Consider the following 25,326-nt stretch of genomic DNA (forward strand, 5'->3'; position numbering starts at 1 on the left):
CAAATTTCAAGTTGTTAAAAAATCAAAAAGCTTGTGCGCACCTCGGATTCAAGCATTATAATTAGAGGAAGTTTATCACCTCTTTGAATCTTTGATGTCCGAAGATGTGCTAATCCACTACTGATTGAGATTGAATCTGATGTAATCATCGAGATTACCGAAATGGTTTTGCAAAAATAATGTAATAAAATACAACAAACTCGGTCACGTACTTACAAGCCATGGGAGTGATTTTTCAATCACAGTTTAGAGGGGGGTTATAGTTTGAGTTGGTCAAGAGATGCGAAGTTGCGAACATACCGTATATACAGTAATTTTGTAATTATTCAACACACTAAACTGCTAAAGTGTAAAGATTGAGTAAACCGACAGAAATGGTCTAGTCTCAACCTTCGGCGCCTCTGCATACTTTGTTACGGTTTGACCGTTGTTCAAGCATTATTATCTTGAAGGAGCCAAGTTCTGTTACGTTCTTAGTCACTCTTTATATACATAGGTGGATCCTTGAGGAAACCAAAGTTGATTTGAAGATTAGGTAGTTAGTCCATGTTGGGAAGACACAAGCTGACCCCGTACGTCCAAACTCAGGGCACCGCCCCGAGCCAGCAGCTTGTAATTGCGTAACAAATTTGAAAAGAGTACTTGAAATTAATAATTGAGATGTCATCGGCTCATGGCTAAGGTAGCGCATGTGAAGAGTGAATGACTCACGGCTTGTCTTGCGGGCTTCATCGATATATCTAATTTCTACAAGGGAAGGCGTGCTTCCTAAATCCCATGTCTCATCGTATATCAGCAGTCAATTCAAACTTGCTCAGCATCACAGATCAGACTCAACTATACTAAAGGAGTACTCAAACCCAGAAAGAAGGAATAAGATTGAGTGTTTGACGTGTGGGAAGGACCTGAGAGATATGGGGGTGCAGGGTATGAAGCTACGAAAGAGCTGTAAGGCACTAAGGTGGATCTTGTCGAGGACGACATTGTCATTCATGAGGTCGCTGAGCTTAAAGCTTAGCTGGGTCTTTAATCTTTATTCTTATCGCCAAGTCAAGGATTTACAGTACTCCATGATTGCCTCTTTGTTTGTTTTAAAGATCGGAAAACCCTCGTGGGTTTGTCTTTTATGACATCAAAGTGTTAAGTGTGTGTGAGATATATATATATATATATATATATATACCCCCACGCTCACCAGACGCTCAGTTACCCAGTAGAAGCAGTTGTGGCCTGCAGAGGTTGCAGTTTAATTAGGTTAAAATCTATGGGAGAGTGAGAGCCTGCCCAGTATTTCCAGAACTTTTAATGCGAGATCAGAGAAAGACAGAGAGGGAGCCTAAAATTGGGGGGACTTTCCCAAGGAGGCTAGGAATAATCAGAAGGACAGGGCACGGTTGTAGGAAATTATTAATGGCATTATCTCTGCCCCAATTTAAGAGAGCAGGAGTGGCAGAGGACCCTATCTTTCTGAACCCAATCAGCTTTCACTGTTTAGACTGGAATATTAAACTACAATGTAGGCTTGATTCAAAAAAAAAAACACTACAATGTAGGCAACCTCCTTCTACAATGGGTATAATGTCTTAAATTGAAAGAAAAAGGTAAAGGACTACGAAACAAGTGAAAGAAAGAAGCAACCCATAAAGACTTTGTTATTGAAAAAGAAGAAAAGAAAGACTACGAAACAAGAGAAATTCTACGGTGCCCTAAACATATAGGGTAGAGCTCTTTTTTCTTTTTCTTTTTTCAAACTATAGGTAAAATTAATTTTTTTTATTCTCAAACATAGAAAATAATACAATTTGAAAATATATGCATCAAACACCAACAACTTCATAACTTTTAGTAGCCTGGAGTCCTGGACTAGACAATCTGATTATCGGGATAGGCCTGTTACATATGTTCGCTGTAATTTAGATGAACAAGAAAATTATAGTGATACACCAATAATAATTCATAGAAAATAGATATATTCTTATGCATTTAATTATGTAACGGTAGCCCGGATCATCTATTAGCATTACGCCAGGGGCACATGACTCCAATCGCCGCAATCATTCGCCATAAAATTGCTTCAATGAGTCGCAACCTCAGAAGAAAACTCAACACAACAATCGCCACCGTTTCGTGGACAAATGACAAGTCTACAACAACAGCCATACAATAGTATATATGTTTATAATGCCAACGCTATGCGCTTATGCCATCCGTAAAACAATGCTTATATACGAACACCATGATGCTTCGTCAAATCCAACCGTTACTACTGCGACAATTCCCTAGTTCACGGACCGTGCATACTCTTTTCATCGCCCATTCAACAGCACCATGAGACAACGCATATTTTGATGACGAAACACCCCAAATGAGAAGAAGTTCGCCAATATTATCGTTTTAAATTGTATCGTATTTCCTTATAAATGACTTTTAATGAAATTTTGATTGAACATTTCATTCTAATGACTTACTAAAATAATTCCAAATTTTAGATTTCTATATCTTCCAAACACCGGCATAGAAATACAAAAAACATATTCCATTCCAAATTAATTTGGAAAATAAATTAATTCATTTCTATGTCTTCACATTCCTGTCAACCAAACAGGGCCCTACAAATAGAATATTAGTCGGCCACTCGCCCTCAGGCCTCATAAGTGAGGGAGAAAATTTTCAATATTCCCGGAGGACCACGTAGCAATGTTCAGTGGTACTCCTCACTTGTTATATTTTGACACGTGGATTTATTACACTAAAATTATCATTTTACATATTTTTATTATTTGTGAAATGACTTTCATGAGTATTGATGGTTTTGAACTAAGATTTAGAGTTTATGATTTAGAGTTTAGGGTATTAGAGTGTAGGGTGTATAGTATAGGGTTTATGGTTTAGAGTATTAGAGTGTTGGGTGTAGCCGTGTAGGGTTTTAGAAAAAAAAACCCAAAATAGTCTTTGACAAAATAACTTGCATATGAATTTTCTAATTAAATCTTGCGTGTCAAATTATGATTAGAAATAAGGACCACTTGATATTCCCACATGGTTCTCTAGCAGGACTGAAAAATTTCTCGACCTTTTTATATACTACCGTAGTACCACATGACAATAACTAATAGTCCTTCTTATCTGTTATATTTCGACATGTGGATTTATTACACCAAACATAAATTTAACATATTTTTATTATTTGTGGAATGACATTCATGTGTATTAATGATTTTGAACTATGATTTCGAGTTTAGAGTTAACGTTTAGAGTTTAGGGTTTAGGGTGCAGGGTTTTAGAAAGTAACACAAAATAGTCTTTAACAAAATAACTTAAATATAATTTTTTTAAAAGTAAATTTTACATGTCAAATTGTGATTAGAATGGAATATTACTAGACATTGTCACGTGGTATTACGGTAGCACTGAAAAATTTCTCGTAGTGATGAATGAATATATAATATGCCTAGAGTTATATTTTGTTTCCTTAGACTTTCATTATGAAAAATTTCCCTTATGCCCTAAGTGGCAAAAGAGGAAGAAGAACAGAAGTGGAGTGCAGGATGTTAAAAGAAGAGGCTTCCGGTGTTTAAGGGGTGGTAAGATATTGCGACCAACTCCCGAAGACGTGGCCGACAGCCATACGGTGCCTCCTTAACCTCTTCTGCTAATTTTTCTCAGAACACTGGCACGTGATCTCTCTCTCTCCGATTGGCTATTGCCCATCAACCCCATATGAGAGAATATTTGACCAATCCTTTGACCATAATTGCACCTAGATCTCACCGCAAAGTCATCAGACCTTCAGACCAAAAAAAAAAAAAGAGCCATCAGACCCACCGGCTCTGCATCAACTGTGCTGCTCTCTTTGGGTGCCATACGCTACTGTTTCACCTGTATTTTTTCACATGTAGGTAGAGTTTATAAGTTAATTTTGAAGAAATTTAGGGTTTTAAGGGTCATGTTCTAGGTGCGAGTTTAAATTTGAGATATCTAACGCATATTTGTTTCAACAAAGTGTTAGTAATAAACTAAAAATGACGATTTCATCGCAAATGTCCGAAACTTTTCTCTCAATATGCTAGCACTATCGTTTGCATAAGACCCGCATTTCTTCTTGTTTAGTAGTTGGTAATAAACTCTTATTTATGACTCGACCTCTTCTTCCAGGTAGAGCATGGTGAGTTGGTGACGACTGACGACAACAACTCTAGGTTACACCAGATTTATCAACGAGTCAACTATATATATGATATGAATAATATGATGTATACTCTCCTTGGAACAAAAGAGAAGGAAAAATGGTACCCAAATTAAGCAAGCTTGATCAAACACTTTTGAAGAGACCACGTACATTTAGTCATATATTTGGTTCTATTCAGCAATTATATTTGAAAGAACGAAAAGCGGCCCCCTTCTCGACTCCTTGATGAAATTTCGACTTCCCTACAAGTTTTGGAGTTTATGCTTCTCCTTATTATCTTTTCATTTTCTAGTTGTATGAAAACGGGTATACCTGACTCAGTCCGCTTCAAGAGGCTATTACGTGGATCCAACAATTGGATTTGATATTTTTGACGTTTTCAATAATCTTCTTTATGTCTTTTCAGGGACAACCTCCCTGAGAAAAACCAAAACTGTTGGTACCTTTACATTACTGTTGATTGAGGGTCCTAATTTCCAACACCTAACTTCGGAACAAAATATAAGACAATCATACTAAGGAACTAGTTTGCAAATTTACAACCGTAATACTATTAGTATTTAACTACTCATTTAAGTCATTTAACAAGTTAAAACGATACCAGTTGAAAAATACAATTATTTGAACAGTTTCAGTCACGTACGTATATGATACTTTATATATGAGGTTGGGTGTCAAGCTTCAAGACTCTGGTTTCATTTTCATTTGGCACGGGTAGAGAGTTAGGGAAATTTTAATTTTCTTTCTTTAGTTTGTCATTAGTTCATTTAGGTTTCTAGATTTGTTGCTGCTAATAATTTTTGGCTGCTTTGGACAGCTCGTACTGTACGTGTTTGTAGACTTTAGTTTAGACACTTTGCTTAATTTGTGCAAACTTGATAGGTTCTTTATGAGAGATTCTCAGTTGTCAACCTATGTAAATTCTTGATCACTTGATGAGGGATTTTAAATTTCTATAGGCTGATACAGTGATGTTGTTGATTTAATGGATGAAACTTGGGCCCGCTTCTTTGAAAAAATTCTTTAAGTATATGAAATCACTAACGGTAGTTAACATATTTGAATATGATACTAAGATAATTAACATAAAATGGATGTTAGATTTATTATCAAATTACCATATTGATTCAGTTATATTCATCATCTGCTAATTAAGCTGAATATTCTCTCTCCCGAATTCCGATTGATATTTAGATGTAAAAATAAGAACATTACTACCTCTCAATATATTCCTGGAGCTCATACTCTCTTAAAACAATCTCTAAATCCATACGCTAGCAATTCTACATCCACATCTCTTCCAACAATAGAACTTGATCTTCGCTACACTTATTTCTTACTATGTGCGATCAATACACGAAAGAGTTTCAAACCCCTCCTCTTCATATTTGTTTGTTTGCCCTAGAGTTGATGGAAAATTGGCATCATCAAAGATCAATATCATCGATGCCTTCGATGATATAATTGCTCGTCGTCGTCAAATTGTGTTTTCCGCTGGAGCCAGCGAGTGGCTACACACCAAACCGGAGAAGAAGGAGGGCCGTCCTGGTAGGAGGAAACAGACAAAAGGGGGACCCGCCGCCGCAGCACCACCATCTCCCACTTGCCCCCCCCCCCCCCCCCCTATTCCTCCCTCGTTTTTGTAATTTTTCTAAAATTCCAATTCGTCTTCCCCCTCACGTGTCAGGTTAACCCAACCAGCTTGGTCAACTTTAGGAATTAACCCAACCCAACCATGGTTAGTTTCTCACCGCACTTGACCAACTCAATGTTGAAAACTTGAAATGAGTTAACCCCACCCACACACTTCCTCTTCCTCTTCCTCTTCTTGCTCCTCCGATCTTAAGATCTTTTCCACACAGAGATACAAGAGTTTTTTTAATTAATGTACTTGCCCACACTCCCTTTCATCCTTAATTTGTCATCGACGACTCACTTTTTAATCATATATTTTTAGGGTGATGTTACTAACACACAATTTTTTGTTATTAACACACCTCTTCCACATGAAATTGTATATCATGATATCATTTTTTAGAAAAATCATGTGAGAAAATGTGTGTTAATAGTAACATCACCATAATTTTATTGGTACAACATCTCATTCAATATTTTTTCTCTTTTATGATGAAATGACAGATTGTTTATTTGTCCCAATTAGCTTCACTCTAAACTTATACACACATTATACACACACACACACACCTTGCTTTCCACAATTGCAAAATTTTCCATTTCAATGTAGATTGAAACTTAAGTAGGGAGTATATGCTCTCGCATCTGACCTTTTCATTTTAATCAAGTTGAACTTTTATTCAACATGAACCAGCTACAATACCCGTGAGAATGATACAAAATCATCAGTGCAGACCAGATTAGAACTCAAACTATTAATCTATAACGAGGCGGACAAACTCTGTCAAGAAAGGAAATAATACAAGAGAAAAGTAAACTCAATTAACAATATAAAGTTATCGAGCCAAAACATATCCTAAATTGTGAAAAGAATCGATTGACCATACAACCTGAACTTCCGAAACCCATGAGAAACCCAAACTCCCCCACACTAGACAACTGAGACGAACTCCAAGATGACGCCCACGACGAAGTAGAAGCTCCAATATATACTCTCACGTCTCATTTATTTATATTTTATACAAAAATGACTGGATTACAAAGATAAACCTCAGGAGTAGCCAATTCCAAAGAGATCAAAATTCAAAACAACTACAACACTTTGAAGAAAATTTATTTCCCAACTACGGGATTAGGTCTCGTCATTTAACCCGCGGATCCGAAAAGGTCACGCATGCCCGCAAGCCCATGAGCTTTTACCTGGCCCGGCCTGCGAGAAATCATGCTAAAGTCCGCTTCCGTTAGTAGAGGGCCGGGCTTAATATAGAGGTGTGAAACCCGGCCCGTAAAAGCCCGTAAATAAATAAAATATTATACATGCATATAATATATTATACATATATTAATCGTCTTTTTAGTAATAATTATACATAAAATATTATATATGTTAATAATACTAGATTTAAAATTTAAAATTTCTTTATATTATAACTTTGTACTAGATTTAAAATAAAATTGTACCATTGTGAATCAACTATATGAAGTAAACTTTTCAGGATTAATCGACATCAGCTGATGTTATCGGTACTAATATTTAGGGACCATGTTAAAACTTTATCTAATTCGGACCTTGTCTGACCGTCAGAATTTCTGGTAAACCGAAAACACCATCAATATGCCCTAAGGAATAACCCATTACTAGGATGCGAACGTCGAAAGCCATTTGTATATTTGAAAATCATCTAATTTTTGTCACCGATAGTGCGTGGTCGCACCGAGGAAACTCATTCAACAAAGTCCTGGTCAATGGGGTTTTAATATGTCAAAATGCTTTTTTTTGTTAACCGTAAGTACGGATGGTGAACGTATGTCCAAAATGGTTGAAATTTTTATGCGGTCCCTGCATATATATACCGATCACATCTGCTGATGTCGATCGACCGTATTTAGAACTAAAGTTGTCGATCGCCGAAGTATCCACTAACGTATTATAACATTTATACTAGTTTTTAAAATAAAACTATTGCATTATGAAGTGACTATATGAAGGAAAATTATCGGGATTATCGACACCAGCCGATGTAATCTGTACTTATATTTAGTGACCCTATAAAAATTTCATCTTATTCGGACCTCGTTTGACATCGGAATTTCTGGTAAACCGAAAACACCACTAATATGGCCTAAGGGATAACACATTACAAAGATGCGAACGCCGAAAACCGTTTGCATATCTGAAATCACATCATTTTTGTTACATATCGTGCGTGGTCGCACTAAGGAAACCCATTTGGCAAAACCCCGGTCAATGAGGTTTCAATATGTCAAAACGCCTTTTTTTTTGTTGACCGTAGGTACGAACGGTCAAACCATGTCCAAAACGGACGAAAGTTTACGGGTTCCCTAAATATATATACCGATCACATCTGCTACTGCATATCGACCATTTTCGAATTTGAGTTGTCGATCGCTTAAGTATCCATTTATGTATCATAACATTTATATTAGGTTTAAAATAAAACTATCGCATTATGAAACAAATATATGAAGGAAACTTCTCGGGATCAATCAACACCAGCCGATGTGATCGGTATATATATTTAGTGACCATGTAAAAATTTAATCCAATTCGGACCTCGTTTGACCATTGAAATTTATAGTAAACCAAAAACACCACTAATATCCCCTAAGAGAGGACCTATTACCAAGATGCGAACACGGAAAACCGTTTGCATATCTGAAATCACCTTATTTTTGTCACCGATCGTGCGCGGTCGCACCGAGGAAACTCATTTAGTAAAGGCCCGATCAATGGGGGTTTTAATATGTCAAAATGCATTTTGTTTGGTAGACCGTAGACAATGGTCTAAATATTGTTTTCGGCATCGTATCGGTCGAGAGGTAAAACGATATATCAGGGGATATATCGGTTTTATCGGATTTGCTTATTTTCAATAAAATTTATAAAATTATACTTCAATATGTACCAAATAAACTAAAAAAACGGTACTAAGTAAACTAAAGAAAATAAATACTTGATTTAATGACAATTAAAGTACACGAATGACATCTAATAATAAAAATAGGTATTTAAGAATGATTATTTAGACTTGAAATTCATCATATATATTTAAAATTTATATAAATTAAAAATTTATATGAAAAAATGAAAAAAAATATAAGTTTAAAAAAAAAACAAGAAATAAATATTAAAAAATTAAACAAAAATTGAAATATCAGCGATATATCGGCGATATCACCGATATTTCGAACAAAGACCGTAGATACATAAGGTCAAATCATGTCCAAAACGGAAGACATTTTTACGATGTTACTAAATATATATATACTGATCACATCTGCTGGTGTTGATTGACCATATTTCAAATTGGAGTTGTCGATCGCCTAAGTGTCCACTAATGTATCATAACTTTTATATTAGGTTTAGAATAAAACCATCGCATTATCAAGTGAGTAAATGAAGGAAACTTCTTGAAATCGATCGATACTATCCGATGTGATTAGTATATATATTTAGTGACCATTTTAAAATTTCATTAAATTCGGACCTCGTTTGACCGTTGAAATTTTCGGTAAACTAAAAACACCACTAATATGCCATAAACGAGGACCCATTACCAAGATGTGAATGTTGAAAGTTGTTTACATATTTGAAATCACCGATTTTTTGTCATCGATCGTGCGTGGTTGAAACGAGCAAACCCATTTGACAAAGCCCTGATTAATGAGGTTTTATTATGTCAAAACGCTTATTTTTTTTATCACATATACGGATGGTCAAACTATGTTCAAAATGGACGCAATTTTTACAGGGTCCCTAAATATATATATCGATTACATCTACTGGTGTCGATCGACAATATTTCGAAACTATAATTTATTTGTGATTTTTTTGAGAATATTTTCTAATAATTCTTTTATTGTTCTAAACCCTTAAATAAGAATATTATATTTTTTTCTAATACAAGCTCCCAAGGCCCGACCAATAAAAGCCCGCAAGACTCAACCCGACCCATTTTAAGTGGGCGGGCTTGTTGAATTTTCATATTTGTAAAAATATATGACCCGGCCCGTCACTTATTTAAATTTAATATGAACCGACCCGGACCCCCCACTTATAAGCCGGCCCGACCCGTTGACGCTATACGGGATAACATGGAACTTTGACCGACATTGGCCTGGGCATTGGCAAAGAAATTGGCTTCCATCAAAGTATGGATAAAGGACTTCAAAATCTGCAGCAACGTCTAATTTAATATTATAAAATATCATAAAACAAGGCAAGTAGGCGAGTACATAATTCTTTTGCAAGTAAACTATACATTGCACAACTCATTATATTTTCATGTTATAAGAATAATCTTCTAATTAACTTGGCTAGCTATGAAATCGATCTACAATCTTTTTGGCAATTACAAATGAAATAACCCGATCGAACTAATTATAAACACAAAGTTTCTACGTTTAAGAATTAAAACTGCATTCTCAATTAACTAACGATATGAGTAATAAATTTCATCTAATCAAAAGCTCGAGAGTAGTCCTTTAAACATAGAGGAACATTACAAGCATTGAAATATGTCTTTTTCATATACATGACTACGGCCAACCATAGGGGAGTGCCACTTGTGCGGCCGCATAAGGCCTCCAATCCGGCGAAGGCCCTTGGGTTTATAATTTCTGCATGTGTAATATATTTTAAAACTCTAATAAGTATTTTGTTACATGCATTCCAGTTCAGGTGGCCTTTTTTGCTGACATGTTTAGAATACCAAACAAGGAGGTATGGGGTTCGATACCCTTCCAAATTAAATATTTTTTTGGTTTTTTATTTTGGGTTAATTCCTCATATGGTACCTAAAAAATATGGCTATTTGGACAATTTGATACCTGAAGTTCTCATTTGTAAACCATTTTGGTACCTCTATCAATTTTGATCATATTTTTAGGGTTATTTTCATCATTCTAGCCCTAAACTCATTAAATTCACATTTTTCTTCATTTCTTCCAATAATTGTGGCATATTTGGAGATAATTAAATTGATATATCTACTCCACTTAGAATCTACTTCGCATATATCAAAAATAATTTTGTTTCTTAATATACTTAATGTCCTAATTATTTGATGCAAAGGAAATAAATTGTCTTTATGCAATTGTAATTTTTTATTAAAATATTTTTTTAATTACTTATAATTAAAAAAAGTTAGATTAATAGCTACATTATGAAAAATTATATACGTAAATCATCACAGATACTAAGTGGAGAAGTTATCAAATTTTTAGTGATAATTTAGAGGCAATTTGAAGGTATTATGAAAAAATGAAGTAAAGTAGAGAAAAGATGACGAAAATAACCCTGAAAATATGATCAAAAGTGACATAAGTACCAAAATGACCTAAATTTGAGAACTTTAGGTATCAAATTGTCTGTTTTCATACATTAGGTACTAAATTATCCAAGTAGCCAAACATCAGGTACCATAGGAGGAATTTACCCTTTTATTTACTATCATTTTTTACGGGTTGAGGGTTTCACACCCTGCTTCCAAACTTTATTTCTTTTGTTTTTTTTCTTTCTCAAGTGCAGAAATCCATTGCATTTTCCAACAATGTGATCTTTCTTGCCATGAAATGATAATAATCATTGTATATTGAAGGAAACTGATAAAGGATTAGTAAGTTAAATTGCTTGAAATTTGGATGTGAATACTGCGACCACATGTAAATTGATGGAAGATAAGTAAATAATATAAGATTAAATGTTATACAATATATCTAAGATTATGTTATACGAAGAATGACCTAAAAGCTAATAATTAGCTTATATACTCGATCATCAGATTATAAGTTCATAACCTTAAAACCATTTTGGGATGATCCATTGGAATTGAATAATCCGATGGTATTTACATGAGATTCCTCTTTTTTATTCTTAAATAAGTCCCCGAGAGGGCTTAGTTGATCAACGATTTATGTTTCATCATTCGTTTCCTTTTAGTTTGTTTTGAGAAATATATCGATCAATTCCGATTCTTTTTTTTTATATTGATTCTTTTCCGATTGAAATGTATAGATCCATGGGTCTATGTATCTCTATGGATCATGTTCATGGATTAACGAAAATGTGCAAAAGCTCTATTTGCCTCTGTCATTCTTTTGCGTATGGCATCACCACTCTCATTGGTAGCATCCACTAATTCACATTAGATTAGTAGACGAGATTTTAGAAAAAAAGGTTTATTCATAGCATTAGGAGAAACGACTTTTTTTCAATACCCCCTTTTTAATGTGTAGATGTGTTGAACCCTATATATGACTCGATTTGGACAATAAGTGGCGTGATTTGATGGACTAGGTTTTGTGCAATGACATCTTGAATAATTTTCTTTACAATAATTGTATTATATAGTAAGAAATCACACACTATATGTATATCAGTCTTGTTCATACGGTTAATAGTTTATCAAGGAATTCATGCTCAACCATCATTGGATGTAAATCCAAAAGTTGAAAACAAAATAACTCAATTTAAAAAAGATTCTCCTCACCCTTTGATTTACATCCAATGGTGGTTGAGCATGAATTCCATGGTCAACCACTGAGCGTATAAACGAGACTGATATTTATATACAATTATATTACTTAGTGAAATTTATTTAGGCTACATTTTAAATTTCGCTCAAGGCTCTGCATTTTCAGGACCAGCCTTGTGCATGACAAATGTTAGGCAGGAATAAAACTCATAAAATCTCAGGAACAATTTTAATGCCAGTCTTGCCAGAACCCTAGCCACTCATAAACCCTAGACAATAATATTAAACCCTAAATCACAAATTTTACATAACAAAAATAGCAAAAATGAATACCTCTTTCTCCCCTTACGTAGTTTTGAAAGCCACGCTTTCATACTGGAAATTTTTTTTAGTGCTCTGGGAGAATCACGTGGCAATTTCGAACTCACTTGTTATATTTTGACACATAGATTTATTACACCAAAATTATGATTTATATATTTTTATTATTTATGAAATGACCTTATGGGTATTTATAATTTTGAACTAGAATTTAGGGTTTAGAGTTTACAGTTTATGGTATATGGTTTAAGGTTTATGATTTATGATTTATGATTTAGGGTTTTAGAATTTCGGATATTAGAGTGTATGGTTTAAAAAAAATATTTTTTTAAATAAAATAACTTAAATATAATTTTTTTTACCTTACTAAAACACATGAACAATTTTAAGCAAAATGAATATTTAGTCGTATATATTTAAACTTTTAGGGTGAGAGAAATGACTGCGTTTTAGAGTCGTTGTCGCCTCCCACCCCCACACCCACTTCTCTCTCTCTCTCTCTCTCTCTCTCTCTCTCTCTCTCTCTCTCTCTCTCCTCTATCTAATCACCCATCTTCTTCTTTCCGTCCCTTCCCTTTCTCTGCACTCGATCCTTGTTCTTCTTGTCGTTCTTTTTCTTATATTCAACTCCAAAATTAAAACTTCAAGTACCAGAGAACTGCTCTCTCTCCCTCTCACACACCCCATTGTATCCCATTTTTCTATATATATATATATATTTTCCCCCTCCCATAAAATATACAAAGCACTTGAGATACAGAGAAAAACAAACAGTATTTTTGAATTTTCTGCATAGTTTAGTAGCAGAAGTGTTGGTGTTCCTTCCTTACAATTATTATTTACTAAAATCCATTTTTAATAATAATTTCTGTTTCCCCTTGTTTTCTGTTTTTCTTTTTGATGTATCTATGGCTGGTTTGGATTTAGGCTACGTTCACCAGCTCAACAGGCAAGATCACTTGCACCAGCTCCAGAGACCCCTGCAACATCAACAACTATCCCATCATGATAACGAAGACGACATCAACCAGGGTCAGTACTCCAGCGAAGACCAGGGTCTCGACCTCAGCGGCGGTGTCAATCCTGGCCCCGGAGACATCGTGGGACGCAGGTCCCGCGGGCGCCCTCCTGGATCCAAAAACAGGCCAAAACCGCCGGTCATCATAACAAGAGAAAGTGCAAACACTCTCCGAGCTCATATTCTCGAGGTCGGCAACGGCTGTGACGTCTTCGACTGCGTTGCCACGTACGCACGGCGACGCCAGCGTGGGATCTGTATACTCAGCGGCAGCGGCACCGTCACCAATGTCAGCTTGCGGCAGCCAGCTGCTGCAGGAGCTGTGGTTACCCTCCACGGAAGGTTTGAGATACTTTCCCTTTCTGGATCCTTTCTGCCTCCACCGGCCCCGCCTGGCGCGACAAGTTTGACTATATTCTTGGCCGGCGGGCAGGGTCAGGTGGTCGGAGGCAGCGTCGTGGGGGAGTTGACCGCGGCAGGACCAGTCATAGTGATTGCCTCCTCCTTTACTAACGTTGCTTACGAGAGGTTGCCCTTGGAGGAGGACGAGCAGCTGCAGATTCAGCCCCAGGCCGGATCTCAGGGCTCCGGAGGAAGCGGTGGAGGTCGCGGCAGCGGCGGTGTGGGGAATAACCCTTTTCCGGACCCATCTTCGGGGCTCCCGTTCTTCAATCTGCCGCTGAATATGCAAAATGTTCAGCTACCGATTGACGGGTGGGCTGGAAACAACAACTCTCCAGGAAGTCGTCCGCCATTTTAGATCATCAATATTGACTTCTTTACTGTGGTTGATTTAATTGCCTTAACGGATGTGATGAGCTTCGTTGGAGACAAAACAAGGTCAGCAAACTTCATGGACTTCTACTCCTAGGTATCGTCATCATCTTCTTCTTCATTTACATCTTCATCAAAATGGCTATGTTTTAGCATCTATGGCTATCTAGTAAGAACTGTGTTGATCAATGTTGTAGTTGTTTCTTCTCCTATTTTTCTTCTTTTGTTGTTTTCTTCTTGTTGATGATGGTGGAAACAGTGGAACTACTGCTACTCTTCTTACTTTTTCTTTATAAGGAATGGTTTGAGGATTCAGCTTTAACGAGCTTTGCAATCATTTTAGTATGTTTGGAAAGTTGGCAAAATACCTGAAATTTAAGGGTTTCTCTAGCAGATCTACCATTTAGTGTTCACTAGCTTAGGCCTCGATCTCTTCCTTAACTTGATCAACTATTCAACTGGACTGCATTTCTGTTCGAACCAAATCTTTTAGGATCTGTGACTTGTCATCTGTTTTTCTGTGCAATGCTTTCATGAAATATTGAAGAGCACGCAAACTACTAGAATCCCAGACCAGTAAGACAACATTGGATTTTCAATTGTTTCACATATAATATTGAACTCCTTGAGCTTTTCTCTCCCTGGATCATATGTTGTATTTTACATTTTGACTCCACATAAGTTACAGTAGTATTCAATTAATTGGTATATTAATTGGTACTCATCTTTGAACTTGGCTATCAAGAAGGTTTTAGCTCTCGCACATGCATGTCTTATCTAAATCTTCTAAGATAATTATCTCAACTTAACTAAGCTAGTCACTACAACATCTATACAATCTCAGACTCTACACGCTGTCACTGATTAGTACATGTAATACATGTGTACTTGATTAGTACATGTTTTTAGTGTAGTTAATCCAGTTGAGTCTACATACTACCAACAACCTTGGAATAATACTAGCTAGTTAACTTGATACCGATACTCCATGGGTGGTTAACTCAGATTCCAGTAAACGTCTGCATATGTGCATGTGTTCTCGAAAATCGTTTTGCTTATCTACCTGTATAAATACTTAATTTCCAGCTTGCAACCTGGAGCGCATTGCTGTGTAAGACGCACAGGCCCCAATTCCTCATACTGACATCCTATATAGTTTACTTAATTATATATTGTAGTGATTACTGAGTTATTGAGTTATTCCGTGTATGTAATACAACTTCCACACATTATAGGCATCTTCATTCTTCTGATAAACCTTTTATCAAAAAGAATTAGTAGGAATGGAAGATTAGATATTTGTATTTTCTGGGATAAAGTTTATCCATGTATCAGGTCTCTAGTTTGATCGCCACTTATAACTATTTATCTATAACAAACAATTTGATGCATCTCTAGGTTTTTATTTTATTTTATTTTATTTTATTGAGGGTTGTCTTCATTTATATCTGTCACCTGCAGTTATGAAATATACAGTCACTTCTCTTATATCTGGGGAAAATTAGAAACGAACCAAACTTGATGATTAGCTCGACTATATATAAATCAAAGATATATACTCGGTATATATCTTCAGCAGCACACACAGACACAACACAAGGAATCACACTTGGGAACCACTTCCCTGCTGTCCACTATTTTAATCAGGTTAAAGTCGGTGCATATATATATATATATATATATATATATATATATATATATATATATATATATATATCATTCGCTAACAAACAATGTTGGTAATCATCAATGTTGTTCGATCATGTTAGTTTGCCTCACATGCATGTATATGTGGATACTCATAGTGAATTGAATTAGATATATTGATCTAAAACTATATATAGTATTGCATGCATGCATGCATGTGATCATTTCCATTGCCTTCATTAAATTAAATCTCCATTTGGCGAATAATTTTGATGCAACATATTGTAGAAGAAGATAGTGGCTTAAACATGTTGCGCTCTATATCCCATCCCATCTATGAATCCTCCAGAAAATAATTGTAGTGCTCATATTATATGGAGAACTACGGGAAGTGCATTTGATTCCTTAAATCATTTTAACATATGGATATATCCTTACCATAAGCATGTATTCCCCTAGCTAGCCAGGTAAGTGGATTCTCAAGTTATTATATATACATGTACTACGAACATACATCAGCCTGGAAACCTAACATTGTCCTCTAAAAGATTAATTCGGGGAAGAATCTATCATTTATATAACATCTTAGATATTTGGTAGGAGCCTGCACTGATACACTAAGAAATTGAATTTTAGCCCTCGCCTAGTGCGGTGACAGTACGTAGAACAGTATGATCCAATCTATGGATTATCATGTTTATCTGTATTGGGTCATGAGGCCGTCGATCTGTACTTCATCGTGTTTGTTCTATCAATTTAATATATATATATATATATATATATATATATAGATTGAGAGCGAACGTCCGCAGTACACCAAAAGTGCGCGGACCTCAGCGCTTTCACCAGAATCTAGCCACTTCTGACGATGGTTTTCTTGTCGAATGAAGCACGGGCCACGATTAAGAGGTTATGCATGTCGGTGGAGTCACCGGTTACCGATTTGCATTCGACATTAATTGGGCATGATTTTTCCGGTGAGGTTGCTGCTTAGGCCTTTGACGTCAACCTCTTTGGCCCTCATCTTCTTGGTGATGTCATTAGGATGGTATTGGGCTTCATTCGGCAAGAGAAACGTCGTTGGTGGTGGACGTCGTTGGTGTTGGTTAGATTCCGGTGAAAGCGCTAACGTCCGCACTTTTAGTACACTGCGGACATCCGCTCTCAATCGAGCCTATACCTCTCTTAGTTATTTTTTGATGATTTTCTTCAACAGACCATCGATCGTTGTATGGAAATTACATCATTAATTTATGGTGTTAATAGAAATTGTGAATTCTAATCCCTGGAGAGAAGTTTGAAATATGTCATCGAGTAGCATCTAATTATTATTATTTTTTTGGTCGAAAAAGCATCTAATTAAGCTATAAAAAGTAAATAATCTAGTGCAAGTAGTTTTGTTGGTGAATGGTGACGATTAACATTCCTATATATAAAACTCAATAGTCTTAAATGTGAGCAGCTGACCAGGTCATATCTATGGAGGATAAAATACTACTATATATGCTTACCAAATTACAAACATTAGTTTAAGCTGTCTTTTTTGATGAATACATTAGTTTAAGCTGTCACTTTTGTAGATAATGATCAAGAGCAGTTGATTGTATAAAATTAATCAACTAATAAAACACTAAAACAGCATACCAACCAAAGTAAAGGTCATTAAGGACGAGTTGTTTGTGGTAGTGTACAGAAACCTAGCTATAAGTTTATTAAGGTCGAGTTGTTTATGGTAGTGTACAGAAACCTAGCTATAAGTTTATTAAGGTCGAGTTGTTTATGGTAGTGTACAGAAACCTAGCTAATGATGATGGCAAAGTACTACGGTGGCCGGACGCTTTAAGTTTCATGGGATCATAATCTTTTTTCAAAGGTTTCAATGGACACTTTATATTCGGAGGCGAGCCAAATAATGTTAGAAAATCTTAAAGTTACATGAGGATTATCCCTAACCACAGAATTGAAGAAAAAACTATAGGATGATGCAGATGATATGGAAAACCGAAGCTTATTGAAGAAGAAAAACCAGAAAGACTAAAGATCGAGGAACAAGAAGAGATAAAACAAGAGAAAAGCAAAGGGACTACATTGTGTATTATTGGTTAAAAATGCTAGCATATAACACTAAGACGTATGCATGCCCTTCCTAACATACACCAGGCTAACACCTATATATATGTGTGTGTGTGTGTGTGTATACATTGCAGCAGGGTTCGAAATTGTACCTACCAATTTCACCAAATTCTTTTTTATCTCATGACTTCATGTATTAGTACCTAGCTAGCTAGCTCAGTTTAACCAGTTGAGTCCCTCTCAGTCTGAAGGGAAGAAATTTAAGCAATTGATCGAATAGACAAATGTAATATTTAAGTCTTCAACCATGATGACAGTAAGATGTTACAAAAAAGCTAATGCTACGCGTTATTGTTGTATCAAGGAGTGACAATAAGTCTAACATTATGCAGTGTTTGTGATAGTGAAATATGATAAACTTTGTCAATTGGAAATTAAACAAAAGATCGATGTTTCCAATCACACTGACTTTTTCAATCTATGAAGGTTAAATGAAATTTTCATTATTTACCCAGAAGCTAAGCAATATCAGACTCTTTCAATATCATTCATGAATGAAAACTTACATAACTTTAATTTCTTTGATGAGTAAAAGAAGTTAATTTTGACAGGACATGCGGTCAATTAAGGTCCCCTAGCTTATATATGCTTGTTCTTCACTCAGATCTAATGTAATGTAGTTTATGCCTTCCTATACACTTTTTTTTCATTTCATAATAAACATAAGCACGTTATCCATAGTTTAAGAAGTTTCCGTTACACAAATCAAAGTTCACGTTCAAAAAGTTAAAGAATTATTCTGTGTATCCGGAACACACATGATAGTGCAACGTGGTGTACACAACCAATGATAAATATGCAGGTGGTGAATAATATTTTGAATATGAATAAACAATTAGAAACAAACATAGAAAAAAAAATTAATAACATTAAATGGGTACATCATGTAAATTATGTAGTGATACCTCGCTTCGGATATGCACGGTGCACCGACATATGTGACACGCTGTTCCATTATTGGTTAGAACTTATTAGAAGATAATTTTTGAAATTTCTTGAACAAAAAAGCAAATGATCGATCTGAAAAAAGTTCCCGGAAACTAGTGATACTTGGCCGAGCTGTTAATTGATTTTGCGACCTTGAGCCATTAGTCCTTAAAATCCTAAAATGGAGCGAGTAGTGATGATGATGAAGATTAATAAAAAAGAAAATGGAATGGAAGGTTCAACTTATAGATAAAAGATTAAGAGACAATAATTTATTATGTGACATGTATAAATATATGTATCTTCATGTGAATTATTTCCTTTACAGCAAGAACTACAGCTATGGCTGATGGGCTCGCATTAGAGTGAGCAGGGTACCTCAATTTCATGTGGCTACCTCTGGTCTCTGTCTCTTCCTCTATCTCTCTTTAATAATCTTGAGTATAGAAGTCGATAATCTCTTTGAGATTGAGCTTAAACAAGGAAGAGCAATCATTATACAACAACCACAACATATGCTCAAACAAAATAGCATCGACATCCACAAAAACCACCCTCTCCTTGCCATAGACTACCGGTCGACGATCACTAAAGTTCGCCACCTCGCTGTTCTTGTTCATCGTCTCGATCAAAACCCGAAAAGGGCTCTCTTCCAGCACAAAAGGATCGACCAGGAACTCCCTCTTCTCCTTCCCGACCACCACCGTCACCGGACTCTCCCTCTCGCCGAACCCCTCTTCAGTTAAGGGCCTGTAGCCTAGCCGCGACCCCATGCACCTCTTTCGGACCATGGAAATCTGCAGGGGTAAGCAGCAGGCCATGGAAATGACAGAAATGAAATGGTGCAAGAAAGCAAAGGAAGTATATATGAGCCAGATGAGAGTATGTGTGTAGTGGGTATCGATATATATATAGCAGCGATATGGTTGTGTATTGAGGATGGTTCTTTGGGTTTGCGAGAGATGTGTGTGTATTAAGATGAGATGTAGTTGATGATTTGGGAGTGAAAGGCAAGGAATTTATGAGAGAAGAGCCTGATGATGGAGTAGGATTGAATAAATAGGCCAGCCAACGGCTAGAGAGAGAGAGAGAGAGTTTATTGTGTAATAAGAAAAGATAAATTTTGTAGTTGTGTGCGTGTATTATGTAGTTGGGTGAAGCTCATGGCCTTGTTGCTGGCAAAATAGCCGTTGGAAGAATAATGTATTGGTGGTGGTAGGGATATTAGATATTTGGATTGTGACTGCCGAATGAGGAGAGAAGGCTCCTTCGATCTCAAACTGCTGGCCTTTGGCTGTTGACGCGTGACGCCGTGTCGACAAGAGAAATGGCGGTGAATTACTTTTGTTGGAGAGCGTAGAATTCCATGTCTCGATTTGCATTTTTAACACTAAGTATATAATAGATGTGTGTTGAACTAGAATTTGATATCTAGTAGTTATTATGTTGAGATAATATCGATATTATGCTAATTAGATATGAATTATAGACGGGTCCCTCCAAGTTGAAATTTTCACCTTCGCAAGTGACCGAGAAAATTATCTGACCCCAGCAACTCTTCCTACTTCCTAAGCGCAATTTGTATGCCAGCGAAAGTATACCTTTTTTTTTGAGTTGTGAATGAGAAAAAGGTTAACCTTCTAGTGGTTTTAATTTAGTTTGGATAAAGGTGTCGATAACACTAATGTTGGACACACTTTCTAATATAGATCCATTAGAAAGTAATGTCAATGCCATCATCTCTGTTCTTCGTACCCTTAATAAAACGACATGCAGAATCCCACTCGCCTCGAGTGAGAAAGGAAGTCTTGTACAAGGTGATCATCAAGGTTCTCCATGTGGTGCAGATGCTACTTCTATCCCAAGAAATCAGCAAATGTATTTGTTCTAAGCAGACTAATCATATGCCCGAACAACCATTATTAACATTGATGGTCAACCATTATAGATGATACATTAAATGAAGCTTTGAACTTGCCCTCAACTGAAAGTTCTAATGCAATTCAACCGGCTTTTGCTTCTCTCTGATCATCATCAAATCATATCTAAATATGCTACATATAACAAATCAAGAATCACCAACGAAGATCTATATCTCCTACCAAACCATCTCGGCAACAATTTACATCTGTAAGATAAGAGACAGCGGTTGAACCTGGCTCATGGCATCTGAAACTTAAGGGAACTTGTAAAAGTTGGAACCCAATCAAATCTATTGAAGATTGCTAGGTAATCTCATACTTCCGACAATCTTACACATCAAGTCCAGATACTCCAAGAAACAAAGGAATGGGCAAAGAAAAATTAGGAACTCAACAATGAAGCAATTTGAACTCAAGAGAACCTAAGTGACAGGTGGCATATTGTCAGCTATCAACATAGCCATGTTTTAACCATCATATGGAGGGAAGAAAAAGTGTTAACTACCTCGAACGACATCAAGAAAAAACCAATCTAGAAGAACTTGCATAAACACCCGTCTGAATTATTTTGGGCAATGCATGTTAGCATTTCGACTCTGACCGCTACATCCACTAAGAATAATGAAGTCAAACACTCAAATACTCCAATGCGCTGTACTAATTTAACTGAGAAGCAGGATCTTCACTGTTGAGTTTGGCTGGTCCATAGTTGATACATCTGCATACTATGCATGGGTTGACTAGGGTTACTGTAAAGCACAGGCGGTGTCTTGTTAAGCGGGCTACTACCATTCTCATCCGACGACTCAGTTGAGCCTCCTCCTTGAGAGGAAGGGCTAGCTGCTGTCATAGGTGCAGCAAAGTTCAACATTTGAGCTGGTGGTGGGGAAGAAGGTCCGGATTTTAGCAGATTGGAGCTAGATTTTTTCCCTTCCGCAATAAAACTACCCACAATTACCTGGGATTCCATTAATAATAAGTTATGTTACAATCTGGAATACATTTATTGATGTTGCTTTTGTTGAAACTTCACAATACAGTTCTATAATATATATATTTCCCACAAATCTTTTTAACAAGAAAAGATGTTGAACATATCATCATATTCATATCTGACACATGAGGAAATTCAGAGCAGTGGTACCTGTACCGGGCCTGCTGCCAATAGCATGCCTGCAACTCCACCACCCAGCACTGAACCATCAGAACCTGCTAGGGACACACTCAAACCACCAGTTCTGCTGCGGTTACCATTATTTTCGGAGAACAAGTAGGAGCCTGACAGTGAAATAATCTCAAATCGACCCTGTAAAAGGAAAAATAAACACAGCAGATTTAAGCATCACTTAAATGTTTATACAAAATAGTGTAGATGGCAGATTACAGGCACAACAAGTATCACTTTTGTAGTACCATGTATTTAACTCCTATACATCATAATTATTACTTCACTCTATTTTAAAGTGGCATGTTATTCATGTCTTACAGTCATACATATAGAAGATTCTGTTCCCATTCTACAAGACAGAAGTGCCCATATTGACTTAAACTAATAAACAAAAACATTTGGAGGGGTTGGGGTTGAATAACATAAACGTAAGCTTCATGATATATTTTTTTCCAGTTCAATGGTCAGCACGACATCACATTCACTTGTATTTTCTTTGCTAAATTGGGTGTCATATTGCTAAAACGTGAAAATAGGAGAAGGAGATAAGAACATAATGATGACAAGTTTGCCCTTGCATATCTCTGAGAACCCTATCGAACTCATATATGTTAGATGCACTGCAATAACAGTATGTACATATATAGCCAAATCCATGTTGAAATCCACGAAAGAGTTTGAATCCAGTTAACTATATTGAAGCTACCTCATATGTGACTGTACCACCGGACATTGCTGGCTGGCGAAGGGTAACATTGCTGATTGGACCATTTGCAGAAAGGATACAAACTGTGCGAGGTCCTTGCTGCGAAAAGTTCATAACCTTATTTGCTATATCCTGCAAACCATAAGGACATACAAATTAGAATATCAGGCTACCATCATTGAACCCATATATTCAATATTTTCAAAATGCAGACAGCAAATTTTACATAAACAATCTAGGCAGATTCTGTCAGGAGGCAGACAGCAATGTCTTACCTCTGGGGGTACTTCCACTTGCATCATGCATGCGGATCCTATTACTTAACTTCTGCTAGTACTCTAATCGATAAACATCATTGGAGATATCAACTAATCCCAAGCAAGGGTAAGGTTAAAATTTGCATACCAAATGAAGCCATGTCTTATTGCTCATGTTCTATATCACTAAGTCAATTGCACTCCAACTTGAGCGAAGACCTATCTCGCACATCACGAACCAACCCAGTCTAAAGTAGATAATTGGGCAAACAAGTTGAAAGGAATGATGATAAAACATATATCTGTACTGTTTATTTACTTATGTTAACACAACTACTCTAAGTGAAGGAAGTATTCCTGTAAACAACAAAGGTCAATGTGCATGCAGAAAAGCTTACAACTTTGGGGAAAAGACGAAAACTTTAGCTAAACAAACTTCATGTCAAAAGACATTGCCTAGAATAAATACACACACACACACACACACACAGTGAGAAAGTGAATTTCCAGAAAAAAAAATCACAAACCACTGAAGGAAAATGTATGGATAATAAATCATTCTTACAAACCATCATTCTTAAAAACTACTATGTAGGAGGAATCTTCATTTGGTAATCAACGAATGGTATAAAGCTATACAAATTTACTACCAAAATAGATATATAAAATCGGCTAGATCAAACAAAGTTTCAATGATTCTGACTTTCATAACCTCATTTCTTTTTATTTTCATTTTAACACATTGACATTTGGGACATCAAACACCATGGGGGGACTACACTACAAGTGAGCTCCTTGCAGGGCAAATCAATACCCACTTCAACTATTCAACCAACAATGGGGCAATCACACATCACCAATTTCCCATTCTATATCCTAACAAGTAACAACATAAATAGATATATGGACTACCCCCATTGAGAAGTACAATAACTCGCACTTGATCGCAGTCCACAAGAAGCATTGGATAAAAAATAACATGTATCACAAATCACTCATTTAAGACCTGATATCAATGAAGTTACCTACCTCCCCTTGTTGCACCATAATGACATGAGGCGTGAACCCAACTCCACCAGCTCCTTCACACCCGGAAACAAAACACACAATGCACATTACAACCACCGAATTTCAAAAACACAATACAGATTCAAGAATGCCACTCACCCAAAGCGTCCAGCTGCTTCTTTCCGGAGCCCGGCGGCCTTCCCCTGTTCTTCTTGGCAGGGGGATCCGACGACATCGTGGCGCTGGACTCTCCATGAACGACGACCGGAGCAGACGCAGAAACCTGAGCTGGCGCCAATCCCAAGGCAATGTTGCCGTCGGGAGAGTACTTCCTGGGCCTCCCGCGCTTCTTCTTCCCGGCGGAGGCAGTCGAAGAAGAGTCGATGCTAAACCCGCCGCTGCCGGACGGCCGCAGCGATCCGTCGAAGGGGCTGGGGCTCATGGAATCGAGTGGCTTCGATGGCGGCTGTTGGGCCACCGGGTTGAAAGGGTACCGACCCGAATTGGGCCCACCCATCATCGCGGAGGAGCTGTTGTTATTGTTATTGCTGCTGCTGTTGTTGTTGTTGGCGGCGGAGGTGGTGTTGTTGGGGTTTATGGAGGGGGCGTTGGGGATGGGGGAGGAGTAGGAATTGGGGCCCACCATGATGTTGGGCTGTTGCTGTTGCTGTTGCTGCGGCGGAGGTGGGGCTTCCCGTGAATCCATTAAGGGGTGGTGGGGGGAAGAGATCAAGGGAAGGATGGAGGGAGGGAGGGGAGTGTGGAGCTGAGAGAGGGAGTTGAGACCTAGTTTGTTTTAATGAGAGAGAGAGAGAGAGAGAGAGGTGGAATTAAAAACTCTTAACTTTTGTTAAAAAGAAAAATGGGGGCCCCGTTGGTTTATTATATAAAGTGTAAAGGGTTTTGATTTTTGCTAGGGTTTAGAGTTGTTATTATTATAGAGATCTAATTTGGATTTGGGTTAGTAAAGTTTAGGGATGGATCGAGTATTATGAGCCCGTACTAAATTACTGTTTCATACATTGGTATATTTAGCTTTTACATGAACTTTTAGGATTTACATAGTGGTTGGTAAATAAGACAATGATATTTATTTATTTGAAAATATCAACGATACGTCACAT

General features: G+C 36.8%; 3 protein-coding genes across 3 annotated transcripts; 1 reads left to right on the forward strand and 2 right to left on the reverse strand.

Moving 5' to 3' along the window:
• Nucleotides 1-13,361: 13,361 nt before the first annotated feature.
• LOC126793545 (AT-hook motif nuclear-localized protein 23) lies at nt 13,362-14,768 on the forward strand. Its single transcript, XM_050520096.1, has one exon. The coding sequence runs from the start codon at nt 13,551-13,553 to the stop codon at nt 14,418-14,420; it is 870 nt and encodes a 289-aa protein (XP_050376053.1). The 5' UTR covers nt 13,362-13,550; the 3' UTR covers nt 14,421-14,768.
• Nucleotides 14,769-19,384: 4,616 nt separating this feature from the next.
• Nucleotides 19,385-20,456, reverse strand: LOC126795106 (uncharacterized). The gene has a single exon (XM_050521926.1). The coding sequence runs from the start codon at nt 19,960-19,962 to the stop codon at nt 19,570-19,572; it is 393 nt and encodes a 130-aa protein (XP_050377883.1). The 5' UTR covers nt 19,963-20,456; the 3' UTR covers nt 19,385-19,569.
• Nucleotides 20,457-21,443: 987 nt separating this feature from the next.
• LOC126793708 (AT-hook motif nuclear-localized protein 13) lies at nt 21,444-24,935 on the reverse strand. Its single transcript, XM_050520307.1, has 5 exons — nt 24,362-24,935; nt 24,224-24,276; nt 22,938-23,069; nt 22,208-22,369; nt 21,444-22,021 (listed from the first exon to the last, which is right to left on the reverse strand). Exons 1-5 carry the CDS (start codon nt 24,906-24,908, stop codon nt 21,746-21,748), a joined length of 1,170 nt encoding a protein of 389 aa, XP_050376264.1. The 5' UTR covers nt 24,909-24,935; the 3' UTR covers nt 21,444-21,745.
• Between the last annotated feature and the right edge of the window lie 391 nt (nt 24,936-25,326).

Source organism: Argentina anserina, chromosome 5 (assembly GCF_933775445.1).
Source record: "Argentina anserina chromosome 5, drPotAnse1.1, whole genome shotgun sequence".
NCBI classification, from domain to species: Eukaryota; Viridiplantae; Streptophyta; class Magnoliopsida; order Rosales; family Rosaceae; genus Argentina; species Argentina anserina.